Source organism: Myxocyprinus asiaticus, chromosome 33 (genome assembly GCF_019703515.2).
Source record: "Myxocyprinus asiaticus isolate MX2 ecotype Aquarium Trade chromosome 33, UBuf_Myxa_2, whole genome shotgun sequence".
Taxonomy (NCBI): Eukaryota; Metazoa; Chordata; class Actinopteri; order Cypriniformes; family Catostomidae; genus Myxocyprinus; species Myxocyprinus asiaticus.
Window position 1 is genome coordinate 12,972,301 of NC_059376.1, and position 21,687 is coordinate 12,993,987.

The 21,687-nt window shown below is 41.8% G+C and overlaps 1 protein-coding gene across 1 annotated transcript in view; it reads right to left on the minus strand.

Moving 5' to 3' along the window:
- LOC127424298 (adhesion G protein-coupled receptor A2) overlaps window positions 1-19,836 on the minus strand; it is a 144,123-nt gene extending 124,287 nt beyond the window's left edge. The window contains exon 1 of the mRNA XM_051669339.1: window positions 18,913-19,836. Within this exon, the coding sequence (XP_051525299.1) occupies window positions 18,913-19,160 (248 nt within the window). The 5' untranslated portion in view covers window positions 19,161-19,836. The remainder of the gene's footprint in view (window positions 1-18,912) is intronic.
- Between the last annotated feature and the right edge of the window lie 1,851 nt (window positions 19,837-21,687).

Genomic DNA, 21,687 nt, shown 5'->3' on the forward strand with positions numbered 1-21,687 from the left:
TTTTGTCATGAAATCAGAGACCCTCCCCTTGAAATCTGAACACAAGTGATAAAAAAAACGCATTTTAGGTGTAAATGGTGATATGTCTCACCTGACCACTTGTGATCGGATCATAAACAGGGCTTGAGTAAAAATGTACTGCAGCTACCAGAATTTACAGTAGCCTAGCGTAAATCTACATTTACAGTACTTTACAGTAAATCACTGTAAGTGAATGATTTGACCCCTTGTGCTCATATTCACACTTACATTGTACAATAAAACATATCAGTCTGACACATGACACCAAGAACAGTGATCCAAAGAAACTTTGTGGTGAACAAGAGCTGAAGAGAGAGTTACAGTATGCAGAGGAATCAAGAAAGGACAGAAATGGAGTGTTTTTGAACAGAATGAGAGGCTGTGGACAGGAAAAAAATGGAAGAGAGATAAAGAGAGGAAAAGAGAAACAGAGAGAGAGAGAGTTCAACCATTCTTGGAGTCAGTTAAGACAAGTAGAGTGAAAGGAAAAACTATCCAAACAGAGGATCCCGCTGTGCACCGAGAGGAGCATCTCTTTCCCTCTCCCCTAATGCCGAACACGACACTTCTGGGGATTTTTCATCCCCAAACTCTCATCCAAACCAGTCACACAAATAAACACAGAACATATAATGCTTAAAGGGATAGTTCACCCAAAAATGAAAATTTTATCAAAATGCATTCACCCTCACATTGTTCCAAACCTGTATGACCTTCGTCCCCATGCGTTAAATCCGATATTAACAGCCTGGTCTCATGAACATTGGGTGACCATGGCAACATTGTTGCAAAATGAAATGACGTGCCTTATCACATGTTTGGCTGCAGTTTCACAGTGAAATGTCCAGCTGGGGGTAAAACGTACCTTGCTAACCTAAAACTTTAACCTAAACCAAACCAACTGTGTCCAAAAATGAAATGAGAAATGAAAAGCACATTTTCTTAAGCAACCAAGTCATCTCGACCCTCGGACCAGTCAAGCACTTTTCAAGTCTAAAGTCCAATACACTATAAGGTAAGATGCAGTGGAAGTTAATCAAATTAGAATAACTGTATACTGTAAATGTAGATGGGTCTGTAAAACAAGTGTTAAAATGTATTATTTTTCAAATGATGCTTATAGTTTTTTTATATAATTACATAACACTGTGTGTGTAATAATGCAAAAAATATGTGTTTATAAAGTCATAATCAGCCGTACTCGTGATTTGTCTTAAAGTGAATAAAACGCACAGTTGTTGAAGCACCTCTAGTGTTCATTTCACCAGGAAACTGTGGTGAAATGTAGAATTTGGCATGTAAAAGTCAGTCTACAAAAATTTAGTTAAAGTAACATTCATTCTGTAAGACTAGGTTGGATATCTAACAGAACGTTAGCCTCAGTCACCATTCTCTTCCATTGTAATTTTATTTCCATACAATGAAAGTGAATGGTGACTGAGGCTGTCATTTTGTCTAATACCTCTTTTTGTGTTCCAAGGAAGAAACTAGGACATATGGGGTTTATAACAACATGAGGTTGAGTAAATGATGACAGAATTTACATTTTTTGTCAATTTTCCCTTTAATAATTCTAGAGAGAATATTTTTATTCACAAAAAAGCGCTGACTCTTACCTAAATGTTGAGGTTTGGGGAGTTAGATGTCAAAGTGTGTGTGGCAGGGGCAGGTGTGATGGGTTAGGCTCATGGTATCCAGTGTCTGGGTCTCTATTTGCTTTTTTTTATTTATTGCGGACCACCGCCCCTTCTCAGAACATGTGCAGTCTTCCCCTCCCTTCCTCTCCTCTCCTCTCGTCACCTTTTCCCACAAAAATAAACCCTCCTGGAATGCCGACGTTCTAAGGACGCCCCTCCACATAATTCCCCGGATGTCTGTCAGGAAGGTTTCTGAAAACACACTCCCCTCTCATCACTCTCTGACCTGAAGGAGAACTGTGCGCATACATCCATATAGATGCTGAGTTATGATTGCACAACATGCACAAGGGCCCATTTTCCAAAGTTCATCATACTAGAAAAATAGACATACAGTGTAGTTCAAAAGTCTGATTCCACATTAAAAATCTGGGACTGAAAATCTGGTAAAAAAAATAAATAAAAAAGTTTTAGGATTAAAAAAATAGAATAAAGAAATGATATGAGATAAAAAAAATAAAAATAAAATTCACACCAGGAAGAGAGTGAAAATGAGCATGAGTAATGATGACAGAATTATTATTTTTTGGGGTGAACTTTCCTTTTAATTTAGAAAAATGCAAAATAGAAGCAATCTCACTAACAGAATCTATTGAAGACTTTTGGATCCCACTGTAGTTCAGACAAAATAAGAGTGTAACAGATGGACAGATGCACACACACTTGTTGCAGCTGTCTGAGGGAGTGTACACTCACAAATCTCACAAATAGTGTGTGCCCACCAGCGGGAACAGGCATCAGATCAAGGTCACCAATGAAGATGGAATCATTGGCATCTCAAAACAGCTTTACAAACATACACACACACACATTTGCACACACACATACAGTATGCTACAACATAGTCAGCACACACTCACATTTTTACAGCTATTGAAAACACATAAGCATGCCAGTGCTCAAATCTTTGGCAGGAGAATGCTGATACAATGCTGAACAAACATTGATTTTACGACTGTTGAGTCAGTGGATCAAAACTGAGTCAAGAAATCTCGATATGGCGCATGACTGTCAAAACATTATCACAGTTTTATGGTTAAAGATGGATATAAACACGACGCGTACTATTTGGCCATGTGTGGGGAGATTAGCATCAGTTAAGTTTCCAGCTAGTCCTTAAAGTGGAAATGGTAAACAGATTGGTAAGGGTAAACACATTTGGTTTGCTGTCCAGAAAGGAGGGGCTTGAGTGGCTTTTTCATGCCAAATTCTAAGTTTCCTGTAAAATAAACACTAGAGTTGCTACAACAACTGTGCGTTTTATTCACTTTCACACAAATCACAACTCCAACAGCTGATTATGATTTATAAACACTTATTTTTCATACAGTTACTCACACAGTTATAACACTTCATTTGAAAAAACACATTTTAACGGTTGCATTACAGACCCACCTACATTTACACCAATGTTGTTAGCTTCTGCGGTTGCACACCTGATAGAGTGTAGAACTTTGGACTCATGACTACAACAGCTAATTATGACTTTATAAACACTTATATTTCACACTATGACACCATCTATACTGGGCGCGTCCATTGATACTATGCGACGCACCGCAGCTTGAGGCTGTCTACACTGGACGCGTCAACACTAACATCAAGGGCAGCTATTTTTCTATGTAAACAAGTATGCAAGTGCAGCTCCTATCTATTTGAATCGGGAAAGACCATAATCCCCAGGACGGCTGGTCAAGATTACGATAAAAAGAACATATTTCAAATCAGCAGTAAAATCTGCCAATAACGTTATCATCAATTGTAGTTCTTTTGTTCGGATCATGCTAAAAAAACCTTTATTTTCAGGCTGGTTCAGCTAATGCCCATGCAAATTTTCGAGTTGATTGACAGGCGATCTCTCTATCTAAAAGCTGATTGGCTCTTTTACCTATAAGGCGGGACTTCCTTTTCAACATCCGTTGGTTGTTGGGCATTCCAATTTCACCCATTTATTTAATTAGAAGTGCTCCGTCTTTACTAAATAGCTTCTGCAAACATTCTAAACCATTATTTGTGTTGTTGACAATAGCGGCAGTGTGTGCAGCACAAAATGGAACAGGGCATTTGTTTACTGTTGGCGTGCTGTGCCGAAATGGACACTTCCAGTGTAGACAGTATTTTTTATTATAATGGCGCTTTTGAGGCAACAAGACACAGGGTGATAGTCACACACTGCTATGTTATGTTAATGAAACACTTTTACTATAACGCATCATTCGAAAAACAACACATTTTACGCTTGTATTACAGACCGACCTACCTTTACACAAATGATGTTAGCTTCCGCAGAAGCACACCTGATAGTGTGTTGAACTTTGGACTCAGAAGATTGCAGTTCAAACTCACGACCACAATGGCTGACTATGACTTTATAAACACTTATTTTTCACACTATTACTCACACACTGCTATGTTATGATATTGAAACCCTTTTACCATAAAGCATCATTTGAAAACAACACATTTTAATGCTTGTATTACAGACCAGCCTACATTTACAACCACGTTGTTAGCTTCCGCAGTAGCACATCTGACTGAGTGTAGAACTTTGGAATCACGACTACAACGGGTGATTATGACTTTATAAACGTTTATTTTTTACACTATAACACTGTCTACACTGGAATGTTATGATATCGAAACACTTTTATCATAACGCATCATTTGAAAAACAACGCATTTTAACGCTTGTATTACAGACCAGCCTACATTTACACCCATGTTGTTAGCTTCCGCGGTAGCACAACTGAATGAGTGTAGAACTTTGGACTTGGAAGATTGCGTTTCAAAACCAGCCAAACACATAATCTGACATGTGAGATACAGTAAAGTGTCATAGAAGTGACATTAAATGATATGGTTGCATCATAAAAATTTGCTTTTCATATTGTATTTGCTTTTGGAACACTATTGGTTAGGTTTAGGTTTTGGTTAAGGGTAAGGATGTCGATTTTTTTTTTTACCTCTCATCTGATTTAAGATCACTGTTGGTTAGGTTTAGGTTAAAGTTTTACGTTAGGGAGGTACGTTTTACTCATTAAAATCTCTATCTAATATTCACCTTAAAAACCTCATCTGATTAAACATTTCACTCGCAAATGTGTAATGAAGCACGTAATGTTGCCACTGTCATATAATGTTCATGAGATCAGGCTGGGCTTGTATGACGAGAAGACATGTGGCCAATTAAAGATCAATATAAAGATAAAGATTACATATTTCAAAGCAGCATGTTTTTATTGTTTTAGGTAAGTGAGTAGATGGTATATTTTAACATTTTGTAAATAATCTCATTTTCTATTTGAGATGAACTATTTTTTTAAACCAGAAGCGTGAAATTATATCCTGTCCATTGCGGTGTCCAAAATAATTCTGCATGCTCAAAACCTAGTATAACCGCAGCATTATAAAGCAATACTAAGACTGTCTCGTCTCTCTTGCGTTACGCTTTCTCATTCTTTCCCATCTTATTCTCATTGAAAATCACTTTCATTTACCACTTCATCTCATTCTCTCCCTCTGTCCTTTTCTTGATCCCTTCCTCTATTTCACACTTTCCACTTCTTTACCTCCTCTCTCTCTGTCTCTCACTCTCTTTCTCTGTCTCTCTCTCCCTCCCCCTTTATCAGCTCAGTCACTGTGCAGCCGCACATAATTAGCTCTAAACAGCGCACTGCTCTCCCCCACATCTGGAAAGGGTTTAGGCATGGCAGTTTCCTACCAGGACAGCTAAATATTTAGGTTCAGACTCACTGTGTATGGATGAACTCATGATAGAGGGGTGGAGAAAGAGGGAGAGAGAGGAAAGAGAGGGTGCATTTGCGTAGAAAGGGGGAGAAAGTGGAAAAATGGCCGTTTATGGTAAATATATTGGGCCGTATACCGCATAGTAGCACCAAATGACTTGTATACGCCAACTGTATAGGCTTATCCTGAAAGGATTTATGAGTAATTTGGGTTGTAATGGAAACCTGGAACAGGCTGATGCGTGGAATGGCATTAAACAACACACATATACGCACACACAAACATAGATCAGTTAGCCACAGAGGTCAAAGCAGTTAAACTAGAGGTGTAGCAACAAATCCTGTCAAGCTGCTTGACAAACAACAAGAAGCAGCCGATGAAATTCTCTCACTGAAGAAACCACATCTCTCATGCTCCTACTGAGCGTTATGGATGATGTAGAGTTTTCAGTACATTTAAAATAAGGACAGAGGCAATGTTGGGCCATGGCCTAACGGTTAGCACAAAGTAGTTCATTCACTGACTGTCCAATGGGCCATGGTCTATGGGTGTACAATAAGGCAAATAGATTTTTGGTTAATTACTGAGGCCTTTCCCCCACATTTTCCCTCAGCACCAATGAGATTAAGGGATGCCATCTGCTTATCTAACCTAATCAGCTGAGGAATGCCAGATGTTGTGTTGCAGACCTGCAGCTGGCCCAAGAGATAACCTTTACCAAAATGATTGACCCCAGAAATCACATTCTGACCTCTTGAGGCCTGTGTGTTGAGCTTGCATTGGTCTTTGTATGTCTGTTGCAAGTAGGCTAAATCTCATGCTTTCATTGATTTAGTTAGGATAATGGCCGGATATCCATAGTCAAAATGATCCAAAAAATATTAAACAATTCTAGAACTGCTTTATAAACAGATATCCTTGGACATTGTGTTTTGAGACTTCAAAAAACCACCAAAACATTCGCTGATGTCAGAAACTTGTGAAATGCTGCTTTCACGGGCATTTTAGGTACAAAGGGATCAAGGCACTTTCAAATGCAATATTTGGGTAACACCCTATCTAAGTAGCCTTCATCTGGTTGGTTTTTAAGGCAGCATAGATGTGTCATTCACTCCTTATGATATCCCACAGTTGGTGAAAATAATTAAATCTCTTACCTCTGATGGAGCGTTTGAAAGAAGGAAGAGAAACTATGATTCCATTTCTACCAATAAATAAGCATTGTAGCCTTGCTACGTTTTGCTTGATTATCCTTAAAGCTCACTTGAATTTCTTCTAGATCATTAGACATAATGTTATGGGTCTTTGGAAGCCTGTCTCAAACCAGTTTATTTTGGAGGTACCTTCATACAAAAATGCTGTAGGTTAAGTCATTGACTGATTGGGCAGCAAGCTTTTCAGACACATTCCGACTGACACAGTAAACCACTCGAGTTACTGTATTATCTTATTTGTTGGACTTTGTGACAACACAGTAGAAGAAAGAGACTGGAAATCTAAGGGAGACAGAGAGAGGAACAGGGTGGGCACTTGACCGGACTCAACCCAGGTCCCCCATGACCATTTCAGCTCAATACAGTATGTCAGAGCACTCTCAATGACCACAAGGCCACTGCTCCAACTGGAACTATTCCACATTTTCTCCTCATGAGTGAGAGAGCAGCAGGAGTGATGACAGGGACAGAGAGAGAGAAAGAGATGATGTATCCTAAAGTGCACCTGGGATGCTGTCTAGACGATTCCAAGGTACAGTATGTCTGAGAGAACTTTGGACATTCCACATCTATAAAGACTAGAGTGTGAAATCTATTGTCTACAGGCCCTGAGAAATAACATTATAACACATTAAAAGGGGAGGAGACAGACCACTTGTATACAGTATGTATCAATGGGAAAAATCGTAAAGCTAAATATGGTGATTACAGTCCCGCTTTTCAGTTAAAAGAGCAAATTGATTATTTTATTTTATTTATTTGTTTATTTATTTATTTTAATTAAGGCACTGCAATGCTCAGTATGGCGACTGTAGGAATGGAAGTCCCACCAATCACCTGTTTGTTTACTCTAGAATGCCCATGCACATTAGCCTCATTTTTTTTTTTTTTTTTTTTTTTTTTTTTGCATGGTTTGAGATAAAGAAGCATAATTTCTGATACCATTGTTGTCAGATGTTAATGCTGATTTGAAATATTTGATTGGAGCTTTCTTTTGACCAAAGGTTTTGGAGATTTCGGTCTTCCCCCATTCAAGTATATCTAGCCTACATTTTTGCAAAATGATGTACACATATCGAGGCATTTCTGAGGTGAAATGTCCACCGAGTGGGGCTAAAAGTAGTGATAGACCGATATATCAGCAAGGCAGATTAATCGGTCAGTATTCAACCCATTCTCACTTCCAAGGCATCAAATACTGCCGCTTGTGCAAGACCTGCAGCTGGCCCAAGAGATAACCTCACTATTGATGCAGAAAATAACTTTTAGCAGTCTCATAATGGAGGTGTCACTGTCAAACTTCTGATAGTATCCCACGTGTTTAACCGCAGTATGTTTTATTATACTTATAAATATAATACAGTCATATCAATTATTTAAGATCCCCTAACCCAACCCAACCCCATCCCTAAACTTAACCAATTATCAACAATATAAACAAGAAAGAGACAGGTAAATTTATTAACAATAATTTGATATACATTACACTAATTTATAGATACTTTTAAACACCTAAATTGAACTCGTCATAATTGGTCACATGACTTGGCTTTTGACATTGCTGACGTTAAACCTGTGTCGTGATGCTTCTTGGGGCAGCAATTTTTGAATGTGTTAGAAAGAGTTGGGAGTGGGATGTTACGGCAGACCGTGATCATGGAGTAAAAACTTACATTTGGGTCTGTTCTTCACACAAAGCAATCGGAAGACATGGAATACATCCGGAACAAACAGGTCACTTCATCAGAGCAGAATGTACAGAAAACAATGGATTAAACAAATAAACAAAAATTAATCAATGCAAAGAAATAAAGGTTGCAGATTAAACATTAAAGTTGCTGACTGAAGTTGGGAGTGAGAACATTTTGTGATTACTGGCATTGGCCAATAACCATATTCACTTGGCCGATCAACAGAAGTATTAACTTTCCCTTGTGTCAGTTCCAAGATGTAATAATACATTTTTCAATGGATAGTCAACACTTTCTGTTTTCAAGGGTTTTTTATTTCATTTTCAAGTTTATGCAAATTTGAGTAACTATTGCATAAAAATAAGTGTTTGTTTCACTTTAGACATTTTTGTACATCTGCTGTTGTTAAATTGTATTGTTTTTCAGCATTTTTATTGGCCATCGACCATCCTACTCTCCAGATATCGGAGTTGGCATCGGCATTGAAAAATCCTATATCGGTCGACCATTAGCTAAAAACAAGTGACATTTTCTCCGACACAGATGAGAGTTTAATGCTCTGTTGAGTTTTAAATCAACAAAACCTACATCCCTAGCCTTAACCTTGAACCTAAACCTGAATGATAGTGTCATAAAAAGCAGGGATGTAAACCGCAATTGCTGAAGCAACCACGTCATTTGCTGATGCTTCTATGTCACTTTCAGCTCACGTGTTGACTTTCGTGCTCTTCAAGACTCATACCCCTATCCTTTACATCACAAATGCAACACTCTATCAGTTGAGCTGCCACACAATTTGATTTCACTCAAGGAAGCTTCTAAATATAGTCAGATGTGTAATGCAAACGTTAAAATGTATTGTCTTATGAGTCATGCACTACAGTAAACATTTTTGATGTCATAAGTTTACATCCTGCAAGGAACAGGGCGAAAGTTAGTGTTTCTGAAATTATAATCTGATGTTTTACCCATGATTTGTGTGAAAGGGAATAAAAGTAATTGTTCTTAGGCGCCGCTTGAGTTCATTTCACCAGGAAACTACCGCAATACTTATAATTTTGCAAAAATGTAGGTATGGTAAGGTAATTCTATGAGACCAGGTAGAGTAGATCTGTACTTGGATGACTGAAAATTGCTGCCCAAGGGTCAAATATGTCTGCCATGTGAACTCACTTTGGAAATAATCCAATGAACTACCATGAAAAACGCCTAACTAAACGAGTGCTGAGGACAGCATTTTCATTAACTGCTCCCCATTTTCACTTCAGGAGGCAGAAGAATATGAATACTTTTCTTCTAACACACAAAGCCTCGTAAAAGTGCCACACGGTGCGCTGTCCACATGTTCGGAAAACAAATAAACGATGTTAAGAGGTGCAGAGGCTCATGAGAGCTTGTCTCCAACCGCCTCCGTCGCCTGCCACCCAGCCTACTTTTGCCCCCTTCCTATCATTTTTTTTCTATCCATTTCCTCTGGTTTCGAAGAGGCAATGTGTTTAGCAGATGTGAGCTTATTAAACAGAACCACTAGCCTCTTTAAATGGAGTCCTGGCTCCCTTGGTCCTCCTCCTCCGAGGGGACCAATCCCCTGGCTTCGTTCTCCTCTCCTGGGCTTGATTGAGGCGTTTCGAGCGCTTTTAATGTTTATGTTTTTAACGACAGCCATGTGCAGGCGAGTTCTGCTCCCGCTGGGAAGGGGAATAGAAGGGCACCAAGGTAGAGTCTGAAACGGTGCAAGGTTTTGGTGCTGAGTGAGTATTTGATTCCTTCTCCACACCAATTTTCAGACCAACACTACAGAGGAAATTGGATGGGCTGCACAGCGTCCATTGAAATGTCCAGAAACAGACGAAAAATAGCGCATCCCTCACCGAAACAAATACACATAGCTCTACACTGATCTCCCATGTCTCATGCTGGGATTAAGTGCATATTTTGTCCGACAAGTATTTTGTAAGGGTGCCCAAACACCCTTAGTCTCACTCTCAAATACTAGAATAGTTCCAGATCACCAAAACTGTACTGTAGAAAATTTAAACCCACTAAATTAAAAATGTTAAGCTTAATTGCTGCCTTAAATTTGTAATAAGTGGGGCAAAAGTTACAACCTGCAGTTATAAGTTTCAACCACTTTGAATTTCAAAGAATATTCTGGGTTCAATACAAGATAAGCTGTAATGACAGCTTTTGTGGCATAATGTTAAATAAACATTTTCTTTAAATAAAAAGCAAAAATCTGGGTTACAGTGAGGCACTTACATTGGAAGTTAATGGGGCCAATCCGCAAATGTTAAAACAACTGAAAAGTGTGAAATGTGAAAAGTTATATCGGATTTTACAACTTTATTGCCACGACAACGCAATGCCATAAACTTTAACATCCATAAACTATGATATAAACAATATTACAGCTCAAATAATACAAATGTTTTAACAGAAGATTTAATGAAAGTGCTTTTATAAGCTTTATTGTAAGTGCCTCACTGTAATGTTGCATAGAACCGTCCTGGTTACTTTCATAACCTCCGTTCCCTGGTGGAGGGAACGAGACATTGTGTCGATGTAGTGACACTAGAGGTCACTCTTGGGAGCGCCAAACACCTCTGATCTTTGAAAAAAGGCCAATGGGAATTGGCAGGTTCAGGTTTTGTGCTGAGGAGCCGAGACCAGGTCCCGGCCATTTCAGTGGGTAGTTCAGTGTTGTGGCAAGAGGGACACAACATCTTGTTCCCTCCATCAGGGAACGGAGGTTATGAAAGTAACCAGGACGTTCCCTATCTGTCACTCACTTGACGTTGTGTCGATGTAGCGACACTTGGAGTCCCTATACAAAATGCCACAACTAGCTGAACTGTGTTACGTGAACTGGCGGTGTGAGACGGGCAGACCACTGTGTGCCTCGTAGCCAGCACACCAGGCCGTCACGTAAACTTCCCCAACGCTGTTATGGGTGTCGAACGGTCCTTCGGGAACAAGTTTCAAAAATAGGGACAGGCTAGCCCAGCCGTGGCCTCTTTTCCTCTCTATTCTCCCCAAAAAGAGTGGAATTTGTTAACCGGGGGGGGGGGGGGGGGGGGGTCTACCTGTCTACCTGTGCTCGACCGAATCGACTCCAAATCAGCTGGACCACCTGGGGATGGAGTCTCCACTCTCCCCTGAGTGTAACCTGTCGTGACAGCGCGTCCGCTGCTGTGTTGAGGTTGCCCAGGATGTGAGTGGCTCGCAGCGAGGAGACGGCGGGCGAGTTGTGACATGCAACGGGAGCCTAGGCCGCCTTGGCGGTATGCAACAATTGCCGTATTGTCTGTCCGAATCAACACATGCTTGCCCTGGATCAACGGCCGAAGCCTCCGCAGGGCGAGCAGTACTGCCAACAACTCGAGGCAGTTGATGTGCCAACGTAGCCGTGAGCCAGTCCAGGAGCCGGCAGCTGCGTGCCAGTTGCATACGGCGCCCCATCCTGTCTTGGAGGCATCCGTCGAAACCACAACACGCCTGGAGACCTGTTCTACTGCCCGTAGAAATGTCAGGTCGGTCCAAGGGCTGAAGATGCAGTGACAGATCAGCGTGACAACCATGTGATGTGTCCCACGGTGCCATGCCCATCTCAGGACTTGAGTCTGAAGCCAGTGCTGAAGCGGTCTCATATGCATCAACCCAAGCGGTGTGGCCACCGCTGAGGTTGCCATATGCCCCAGGAGCCTCTGGAAAAGTTTCAGTGGGATCGCTGTCTTCCATCTGAACGCCTTCAGACAGTTCAACACTGACTGTGCGCACTCGTTCATGAAGCGCGCCGTCATCGAGACTGAGTCCAACTCCAAGCTGAGAAAAGAGATGCTCTGAACCAGGGAGAGCTTTCTCTTTTCCCAGTTGACCCGAAGCCCCAGCCGGCTGAGGTGTGTGAGCACCAGGTACCTGTGCGCACACAACACATCCCGAGAGTGAGCTAGGATTAGCCAGTCGTTGAGATAGTTGAGGATGCGAACACCCACTTCCCTTAGCGTGGCAAGGGCTGCCTCTGCGACCTTCGTGAAGATGTGAGGGGACAAGGCCAGGCCGAAGGGGAGGACCTTGTACTGGTATGCCCGGCCCTCGAAAGCAAACCGCAGGAAGGGTCTGTGTCGAGGTAAAACCGAGACGTGGAAGTATGCGTCCTTCAGGTCTACAGGCACGAACCAATCTTGATGCCGGACGCTCACTAGAATGCGTTTTTGCATCAGCATCTTGAACGGGAGTCTGTGCAAAGCCCGATTCAGTACTCGCAGGTCCAAGATTGGCCGCAACCCACCGCCTTCCTTCGGTACGATGAAGTAGGGGCTGTAAAACCCCTTCTTCATCTCGGCCGGAGGGACAGGCTCAATCGCACCCTTCCATAGAAGGGTAGCGATTTCCATGTGCAAGGTTGTGGCGTTCTCACCCTTCACTGAGGTGAAGCTGATGCCACTGAACCTGGGCGGATGCCTGGCGAATTGAATTGCATAGCCGAATCGGATGGCCCGGATCAGCCATCGTGACGGGTTGGAAAGTGCAAGCCACGCGTCCAAGCTCCGGGTGAGGGGGACCAAGGGGAAAATCTCGTCAAACGTACTGGTGGGTGGGGCTTGCGGTGGGGCGGAGCCTGAGGAGCCACGTCGAGGGGGCTTGAGCCCCGTGGCTGTGCTGAGTCGAGGGACATCGAAGCACTTACCTGGCTACTGATACCCACCATAGGATCGGTCGGGGAGGGGGGAGGAAGTATATCTTCGCATATACGTCAGAACCATCCTGGTGTGGGCATGCTTGTGCCACAGCTGGGTACGCAGGGGTGGGGGGCCGCCGCTGGAGTGCCAAACCTGCTGAAATGGAATGGTGAACGGCGGTTGTGATGACAGCCGTGCGCACCGGATATGTGACCCAGGGAACAAGAAAACTGCTCTTTTGTTGAACTTTTGGATGAAATTAAATGAAAATGAAACAAAAGATTCTCCTCCCGGCCCTCCACCGGGGGATGGAGTGGTCTGTTCACTAGCTCCAGAGCAGCGGGTCTCCTCATCCCTGTCGAAGCCTTTCTCGGGTTCTTGGCGGCCGGCCGTGAGACGGGTGGCATCTGCTTCCTGCAGTGGGCTCCACGCCGGGGCCGGGCCGTGGGGGCGGGTTGCAGCAGAGCCGGTGCTGTTGCTGCAGGAGGACACCCTTGGCGACGATCAGATGGGGTGCAGGGTCTTAAGCCGCGCCGGGGAAGGATATGTTGAATGGCCTCCATCTGCTGCTTCACCGCCACCGAACAGGCCAACCTGGGAGATGGGGGCGTCAAGGAACCGTGCTTTGTCAGCCTCTCTCATTTCGACCAGGTTGAGCCAAAGGTGGCATTCCTGGACTACCAGAGTGGACATCACCCGCCCGAGAGACCGCGCCTTGACCTTCGTCGCCCGGAGAGTGAGGTCAGTCGCCGAGCGCAGTTCCTGCATCAATCCCGGGTCGGAACTACCCTCGTGCAGTTCTTTCAGTGCCTTGGCTTGGTGTACCTGCAGGAGAGCCATGGCATGCAGGGTGAAGGCAGCTTATCCAGCGGCACCATAGGCCTTAGCCGTCAGAGACAACGTGAACCTACAGGCCCTGGACAGGAGCTTCGGGCGCCCACGCCAGGTGGTGGCACTCTGCGGGCACAAGTCCACCTGGGGGATCCCCGAATAGCCCCTGGCCACCCCACCATCGAGGGTAGTGAGGATGGGGGAGCTGAGAGATTGGGATCTGGTCATGAAAGGTGCCATCCACAATCTGGTCAGCTCCTCATGCACCTCCGGGAACAAAGGAACCAGGACTGGGCACGGCCGTGAGCGGCGCTCCGAGCCGAGGAACCAACCATCGAGCCGCGAGGGTTCGGGGAGGGTTCCACTCTAACCCAACGCTCGCGGTTGCCCGGGCAAGCATGTTGGCCAGCTCCGTGTCGGCCTGCGACTGTGCGACCGTACCCGAGGGAGGAAGCCCAGCCGAAGCCTCTGCATCAGACTGAACGAGCCCACTCTCCGATGCTGCGCTCGAGAGCTCATCGTCTTCCCAGGCTCCGAATAAGAGGTCGAACTCGCCCTGAGATGAGCCAGCGGTCTCATCCGAGAGACTGACCGGGGCAAGCGAGCATGCTGAGGAATGGGAGGTCCGTGGGGGGATACCCGGCAGAGGTGTTCCCATTGAGGTCCCCAAATCGCCCCCAGTGCTAACTGCCACGGCCTCATACCCGTAGGTAGAAGGACCGAGGCGGGGAGCCGCTGGGGTGGCTTGCTTTCTCACGAAGGCAAGCCACGACCGCAACGTTGACATGGTTATTTTCTCACAGTGAGGACAAGACCCATCCACGAACGATGTCTCCGTGTGGGCAGCGCCCAGACACATAAGACAGCGACCGTGGTCGTCAGAAGCCGAGAGATAACGACCGCAACCAGGAATAACACACAAACGGAAAGTCATCTTTAAAAAGACATTCCATGTGTGCCGGTCTTTTGGAAGAAAATATACTCTTTTAGAATATACTCTTTTTGTTTTAGTTATTTCTGCCGAAGCGCTCAGGGGCGTTCTCTGAACTGCACTGGTACAGAGGGGGAGAAACCACTGAAATGCACCGTAGAATCCAGCAGAGGAGGTGAATGAGAATCATGGAGAATTCAGCTCAATGAATAGAACCGCTCAGCTCCGAAGACAAAATCTGAATGAGTGGTTGCATACCAGCTCCTTTTATACCCGTATGTCCGGGGGAGTGGCATGCATATTCCACTCGCCAATTCCCATTGGCCTTTTTTCAAAGATCAGAGGTCTTTGGGGCTCCCAAGAGTGACCCCTACTGTCACTACATCGACACAACGTCGAGTGAGTGACAGATAGGGAATCAGAATATTCCTTTAATTACTAATGAAAATAATCAAGGTAAAACTCTGAAATATTGAGTAGATATTACTGAATTTTTTTTATTAATTTAATTTTAATTAGAAGTTAAATGGATGTTAACAAATGTGTTATTAAAACAAAATAATCAAAACATTTTTTTCAAGTGTGAATAGAATTTGCACAGTAGGTCATAGCAACAGACATATATGGAGCAGGTCTAACCTCCTTCCTGCATAGACAATATGAATATGACCCATTATGAAAAGACTAGGATGTTATAGCACTGAGAAAGGAAGGAGACAAGCAGCCATAAAAGTGCAGAGGAGAGTGGGGCTTTAGGAGGGTTGAAATGTGTTTCTTTTTATTCTCCCATAGCATGGCCAAGTCATCTGAAGACTAGAAAGAGGGTGTGTGGGGGGGATGCAGACGTGAGCCACATTTCCTTTCCTTTGGGCTGAAAGGCATGTGTAAAATTACTGGGCTTTGACAAAGGAAACCAATGAGATGACAGGAATACTTCAGTGTAGAGTTCTGCAACAAGCTCCTCTCCAATACTACAGTCTGTGCCTCAACATTATCTCCTCTTCTGAGTCTTATTTCTCATACTGTATGATTGCCTTTTGCTGAAGGAAAATAAACAGAAAGCTTGAGCAATGGGCTGGAACTGCTCTGGCTTTACAATATAAAGTGAAGTTAAGTTTTGACAACTGCTCAATGCTGGAACAGTCAATTAATAACCAATCTTGTAATTACCAAAACAGGTCAGACCTTTGTCTTGGTTGTCTTTTAACAGTAATTTCATGATTGTTGTTGTTTTATTAACCTTTACAAAAAAACACTGTTGATGTAACATGGTACTTTAGGGGTACTGTTCTACAGAATGATTACCATATTCATCAAACATAGTATTTACATAAAACTCTTATGTGCTTGACCAAACTCACTGTACATGACCAAATAGCCATGGCATTATCATGGTCCCTTTTTTTATTATTAATTATGGAGTAGGTGAAAATGATATACACAAACATCTAATATCAACACAGAAACCTCTGAGTTATGGGCTAATATGGGCTAAATGACAATGTCTTTGTGTCTTTTGTGATGATATCATTAAAGGAATAATTCACCCAAAAATCAAAATTATCTCATCATTTACTCACCCTCATACAATCCCAGATGTATATGACTTTCTATCTTCTGCAGAACACAAACAAAGATTTTTAGAAGAATATCTCAGCCCTTTAGGTCCATACAATGCAAGTGAATGGGTACCAAAAGCTCTAAAAATCACATAAAGTCAGCATAAAAGTAATCCATATGACTCCATTGGTTAAATCCATGTCTTCAGAAGTGATATGATAGATGTGGGTGAGAAACAGATCCGTATTTAAGTCCTTTTTTACTATATATTTTCCTCTCTGCCCAGTAGGTGGTGATATGCACGAAGAATGCAAATCACCAAAAACAAAAGTTGAAGAAAGTGAAAGTGGAGAGGTAACACTTTACAATAAGGTTCCATTCATTAACATAGTTAATGCATTAGGTATCATGAACAAACAATGAACACTATATATTTTTACAGCATTTGTTAATCTTTGTTAACGTTAGTTAATAAAAATACTAGATACTAAAAAAACATCTGTTTGCTATGTTAGCCAGCTATAGTTTTTCAGTGCAGTCAGTTACGTAGAGCATCTTTTTGCAGCTCAGCAGACAATGGTGCGGTGGTGGATTGTGTCTGTTGAGAGTTGATTTCACGCTACGTTGTTACCTAGTTGGTGAGACGCAATGCTGATCCATCTTTTTCTCTCCATGACATCGAGCTTATAGCTAACTAGCTAACCATGTAGCTACTTTCATTGCTTGTCAGCTGATGGAAGCTAATGTGTAAACATGTATTCAACAAACTGTTTTGTTCAGGATTCACAGTTTGGTACCCCCTTCAACCGAACAATTCCAGTCATTGCATTTACAAAATGTAATATTTAAAAGTCTGGTTTTCCACCGTTGAAAGTTTCCCCTGAACTTGTATAGCAGAATACAGTGTAACACCACTGCCGCTGTTTATCTCTTGACTCGACAGGTGTAAATGCTTCTTGTTTTACAACCTGCCCCTAATTGACTGGCAGTATTAAAATAGTCAGCAATTGACTGATATTAAACAGTACTACTGATGTTTATTTAGCTATTTATTTTATTTGAATTTATTCTTTATTTAAATAGTCAGCCATTGACTGATACTAGACATACAGTACTGATTTTTATTTAGCTATTTATTTTATTTGAATTTATTCTTTATTTAAATAGTCAGCCATTGACTGATACTAGACATACAGTACTGATTTTTATTTAGCTATTTTATTTGAATTTATTCTTTATTTAAATAGTCAGCCATTGACTGATACTAGACATACAGTACTGATTTTTATTTAGCTATAATTTTAATTTATTCTTTATTTAAATGGTCAGCCATTGACTGATACTGAACATACAGTACTGATGATTAATTAGCTAATGTATTTTTATTTATTCTTTATTTTCTCAGTGTTCGTTTCTAGAATTTGTTGACAATGTATAATAATAATGTCAACTATTCTTTGATAAAAAAAAGATATATTTAAGAAAGCAGCCTTCTGAGTACCTTTGCATAGTCATATCGGTGCAAAATCGGTGCACAATCCACACTGAAAAGGTCTGTTTTCATTCCAGCTGAAAAATTAACTATATAGGCCACCACATCGGTAATCATTGAATTTCCCCTCTCTAAAATCAGTATCAGTCTCAAAAATCCCATATCGGTCAGGTTCTAAAAATAAAATTGTTCATTGATAGTTCATGTTAGTTTTTAGTGCATTAACTAATGTTAACTAATACAACTATTGATTTTAAAAAGATTTTAGTATATGTTGAAATTAACATTAAATATGATTAATAAATGCTTAATTGGTATTGTTCATTGTTAGTTCATGTTAGCTAATGTTGTTGTAAATGCTAATGCAAAACAAATGGAACCTTATTGTAGTGTTACCAGTGGAGATTGGTAGTAAAGGCTTAAAAATGTATCTGTTTCTCACCCACAACTATCATATTACTTCTGAAAACATGGATTAAACCACTGGAGTCGTATGAATTACTTTTATGCTGCATTTATGTGATTTTGGAGCTTCAAATTGTCATTTGAATTGTATGGACCTACAGAGATATTCTTCTAAAAATAAAGTAATTCACATCTGGGATGACATGAGGGTGAGTAAATGATGAGGGAATTTTCATTTTTGTGTGAACTATTGTGAACTGTCTTATTTATCAAGATCCTGCATCTAAAAGACATAATTTGACAGAAATCTAACAGTTTCAGGGATTTTGAGAAATTGGGTTATGAGCGTAACATGGGCACTCACCCATGATGACACATGCCTTCCTAAAAATTCAGGTATAATTTACAGTTCAAACCACGGCATGGAAGTTTGGTTCGCACGTTCCATTACAGTCTTCTTACTGCGTATAATAACCGCGTAAAATGTAATACAAACATGAGCTTAATATATAATTATTCTGTGGAGCTGTTTACGAACAGCTGCACTTTGTATGTTATTGTTCATAATTAGTACAGTTCATTGTGCGTCTATAAGTAACATGGACAAAGTGTTGCCAAAGTTTGAAATTGAATGAAATACTCACAGAGAAACGGTCCGATTGGGGAGCAGACTGACTTCGGGAGTTTCTGTCAGCTCCTTCCCAACGCAGCTCACTTTCCTCCGCGCCCCGGGGGCAGAGTGAGCTTTAGCGCGGTCCTCCGTGCAGCTGCAGCCGCTGGAGAGGAGCTCCGGACAGCCCTCGATGACTCTGCACTCCGATGCGCTGCCGTGAAGGAGCAGCAGGAGACACAGACGAACCCAAAACGGGACGCGGACGCAGGGTCCCGACATTGTCCCCCACACAATCAAATGTGTGGCCCCAGGTCAGCCCATGACATCTGAGCACACGCTTTTGGGGGTGATAATAACTTGAAATATCAATGCACAAAGAGGCAAATTATAAAGTTTTATGCTGCCAAAAAAGTTTGTTACTCCTATCGCTTTGAATGATTTGACAATTGCGTGCGTCTGATGAATGGATAGATCATCAAAAACTGTCACTTCTATTAAAATATGATAGGAAAGAAATCCTTCATGTCACATTTTCATGATGCATTTACTTTCCTCCAAGTCTCAAAATAAAAGTAAGGATATTTTAACATTCACAGTGCATCCTGAAATATTATGCTTTTTTATAAACTTTACGCATCTGGCGGCAGCAAATTCCCGACGCGCAGAAATGTCACTCGCTTTCTAAAGTAAAAGATGTGACAAGCCGTAGGCTATTAAGCTGTTACTCCTGTGGTTTTGAGTGCACCCAAATTACGATTCCTCAAAGCTGCTGTTGTCCATAGTTTTTTGTCCCGGCGTAATTCACAAAAAAGTGGAATTTGATTTGTCATGAAGTTCCGACCGCCCATCAGCAAACATGATAAACTGTCGCTCCGGTACGCATAAGGGTCAGTTTGGTGTCACTCGCAGTCTGACTTTGAATAACGGTCCCGATCTTAATTCCAAGACTGCGGCGCTTTTCCTCTGCCATCCTGTCACACTCTCACACAGCTCCAGCCTTCAGTGCGCACATTCCTCTCCCCACTGCGCGCCGAGTCGCGGGGTCCTAGCGCACATAATTTAATATCTCCAATATCGCTTAAGGCTAGTGGTGCTCATATGCTTTGCTTTAGGACCCAGATTTTACATTGGTCATCAAGGGCAACCCAACAGAGTACCAAAATTGTTTATTGTTTAAAATAAACAAAATTGTCCTTAAAAATCAAACATCGAAATGCATTAACATTATCGTGGTTTTCTAAGACCCAACAATATGCAAAATGATTAACATGACAAAATAAAATGTACTGTTTAGATGGTTTCATGCTCATAGCAGCCAACAGGGGCGGACTGGCCATCGGGAGAACCGGGACTTTTCCCGAAGGGCCGGCCGCGAAACGGGCCGAATGGGCCTCCACGTTATGCAGAACAGGCCACAAAACGGCGCCGCGATATGCCGAAGGGGGCAGCGATATGCAGAAATGGACAACGTTTTCAACAACTTTTGGGCCAGTTTCTATGTAAAATCCCGGGCCAATTTCTCTTCCCATTCCGCCCCTGGCAGCCAATACATCACTGCATAAAACAAATTGTGGTCAGCACAAACCCTGTTTATCCTTGATGCAAGTGAACCTGTAGCTATGTAATGTAATCTGGGTAGTAGACCATTATCTTTCACTTTGTTTAGTTTGTTTGTGGTTTTCGAGGATAATGGCATATCATGTCCATTTTAGCATCTGCTAAACTTGCAACATGATCACACAGCAATTCTGCATGTTGTTTCCACAAGCCTATCATTGGCCCCATCATGCTGAGTCACTAACAATGTCCCATCAGACATTTTTGCATCGGTTCAAATGTGTTTATCTCTTCCTATGGCGCAACCAGAAGCACTTTGCGTCAACAGCGTTTGTGATTCGGGCTCATCCCACTGTGAAACCAGGAAATAATTGTGTTCAAATAAAGTAACGTCTGTGATACGAAGGTTACATTTTCCCTCTAAACTTCCTTTTTTTTTCTCTCCATTGACGGTTAGGTTTAGGGTTGAGGTTAGGTTTGGGGGTAGAGTTGCATTCCTCTTCACTGTATTACAATATTTACAGCTAAAAACAACTTGCTGTACAACTAATTTTTGGCACCCCTCTGTGGTTATTTCACATGGAAAATGGCGGTCACACGTGTCCATATGTTCAAAAACACTCCCCACTTCGGCCACTGGGGCCCTTTTGTTTGTTTTGTTTTTTCCAATTTTAGCTAAAGAAAAGTCAACTTACTGTTTCCAAATTCATTGTGAGATCAGTCTAAAATTTTACTGTCAGATTTTGCTGTGGAGTTTTATTGAACAATCCTATGATGTCAACAACAAAACATAAGGAGGATTTTCTCCTCCCTTTCTACAGTTGATAGGCCTATTTATAAAGTTGCCTTTTATTATGTGCATTTAACATTGTTTTACGCTGCTGTCCTTGACCCTATCAGAACAGACCTGCAAGCCCTTTTTGGGTTCTGATCCAGCAGTTTAGAACCACTGATTTAGGATACCACTTTAAATTATAGTGCCATGTTACAGATTGTAACATAATATTTTATTATTATAGTGATAATGATATATTAACACATTAAATACAATATAGTGAATATTGTAATAATAATACAATAAGTTGTAACAAACATCATTAAGAAACTACACAACTTATTTTTTTCTTATGTCACAACTGGAATTATCCAACTCTTGCATATGTGATGAAAGTAATTTCTTATGCAGGTAAGTTGTACTGTTCTATGTTAAGAAAACCTTTTTGAACAATTTTCTAAAGGTGCTTTTTGT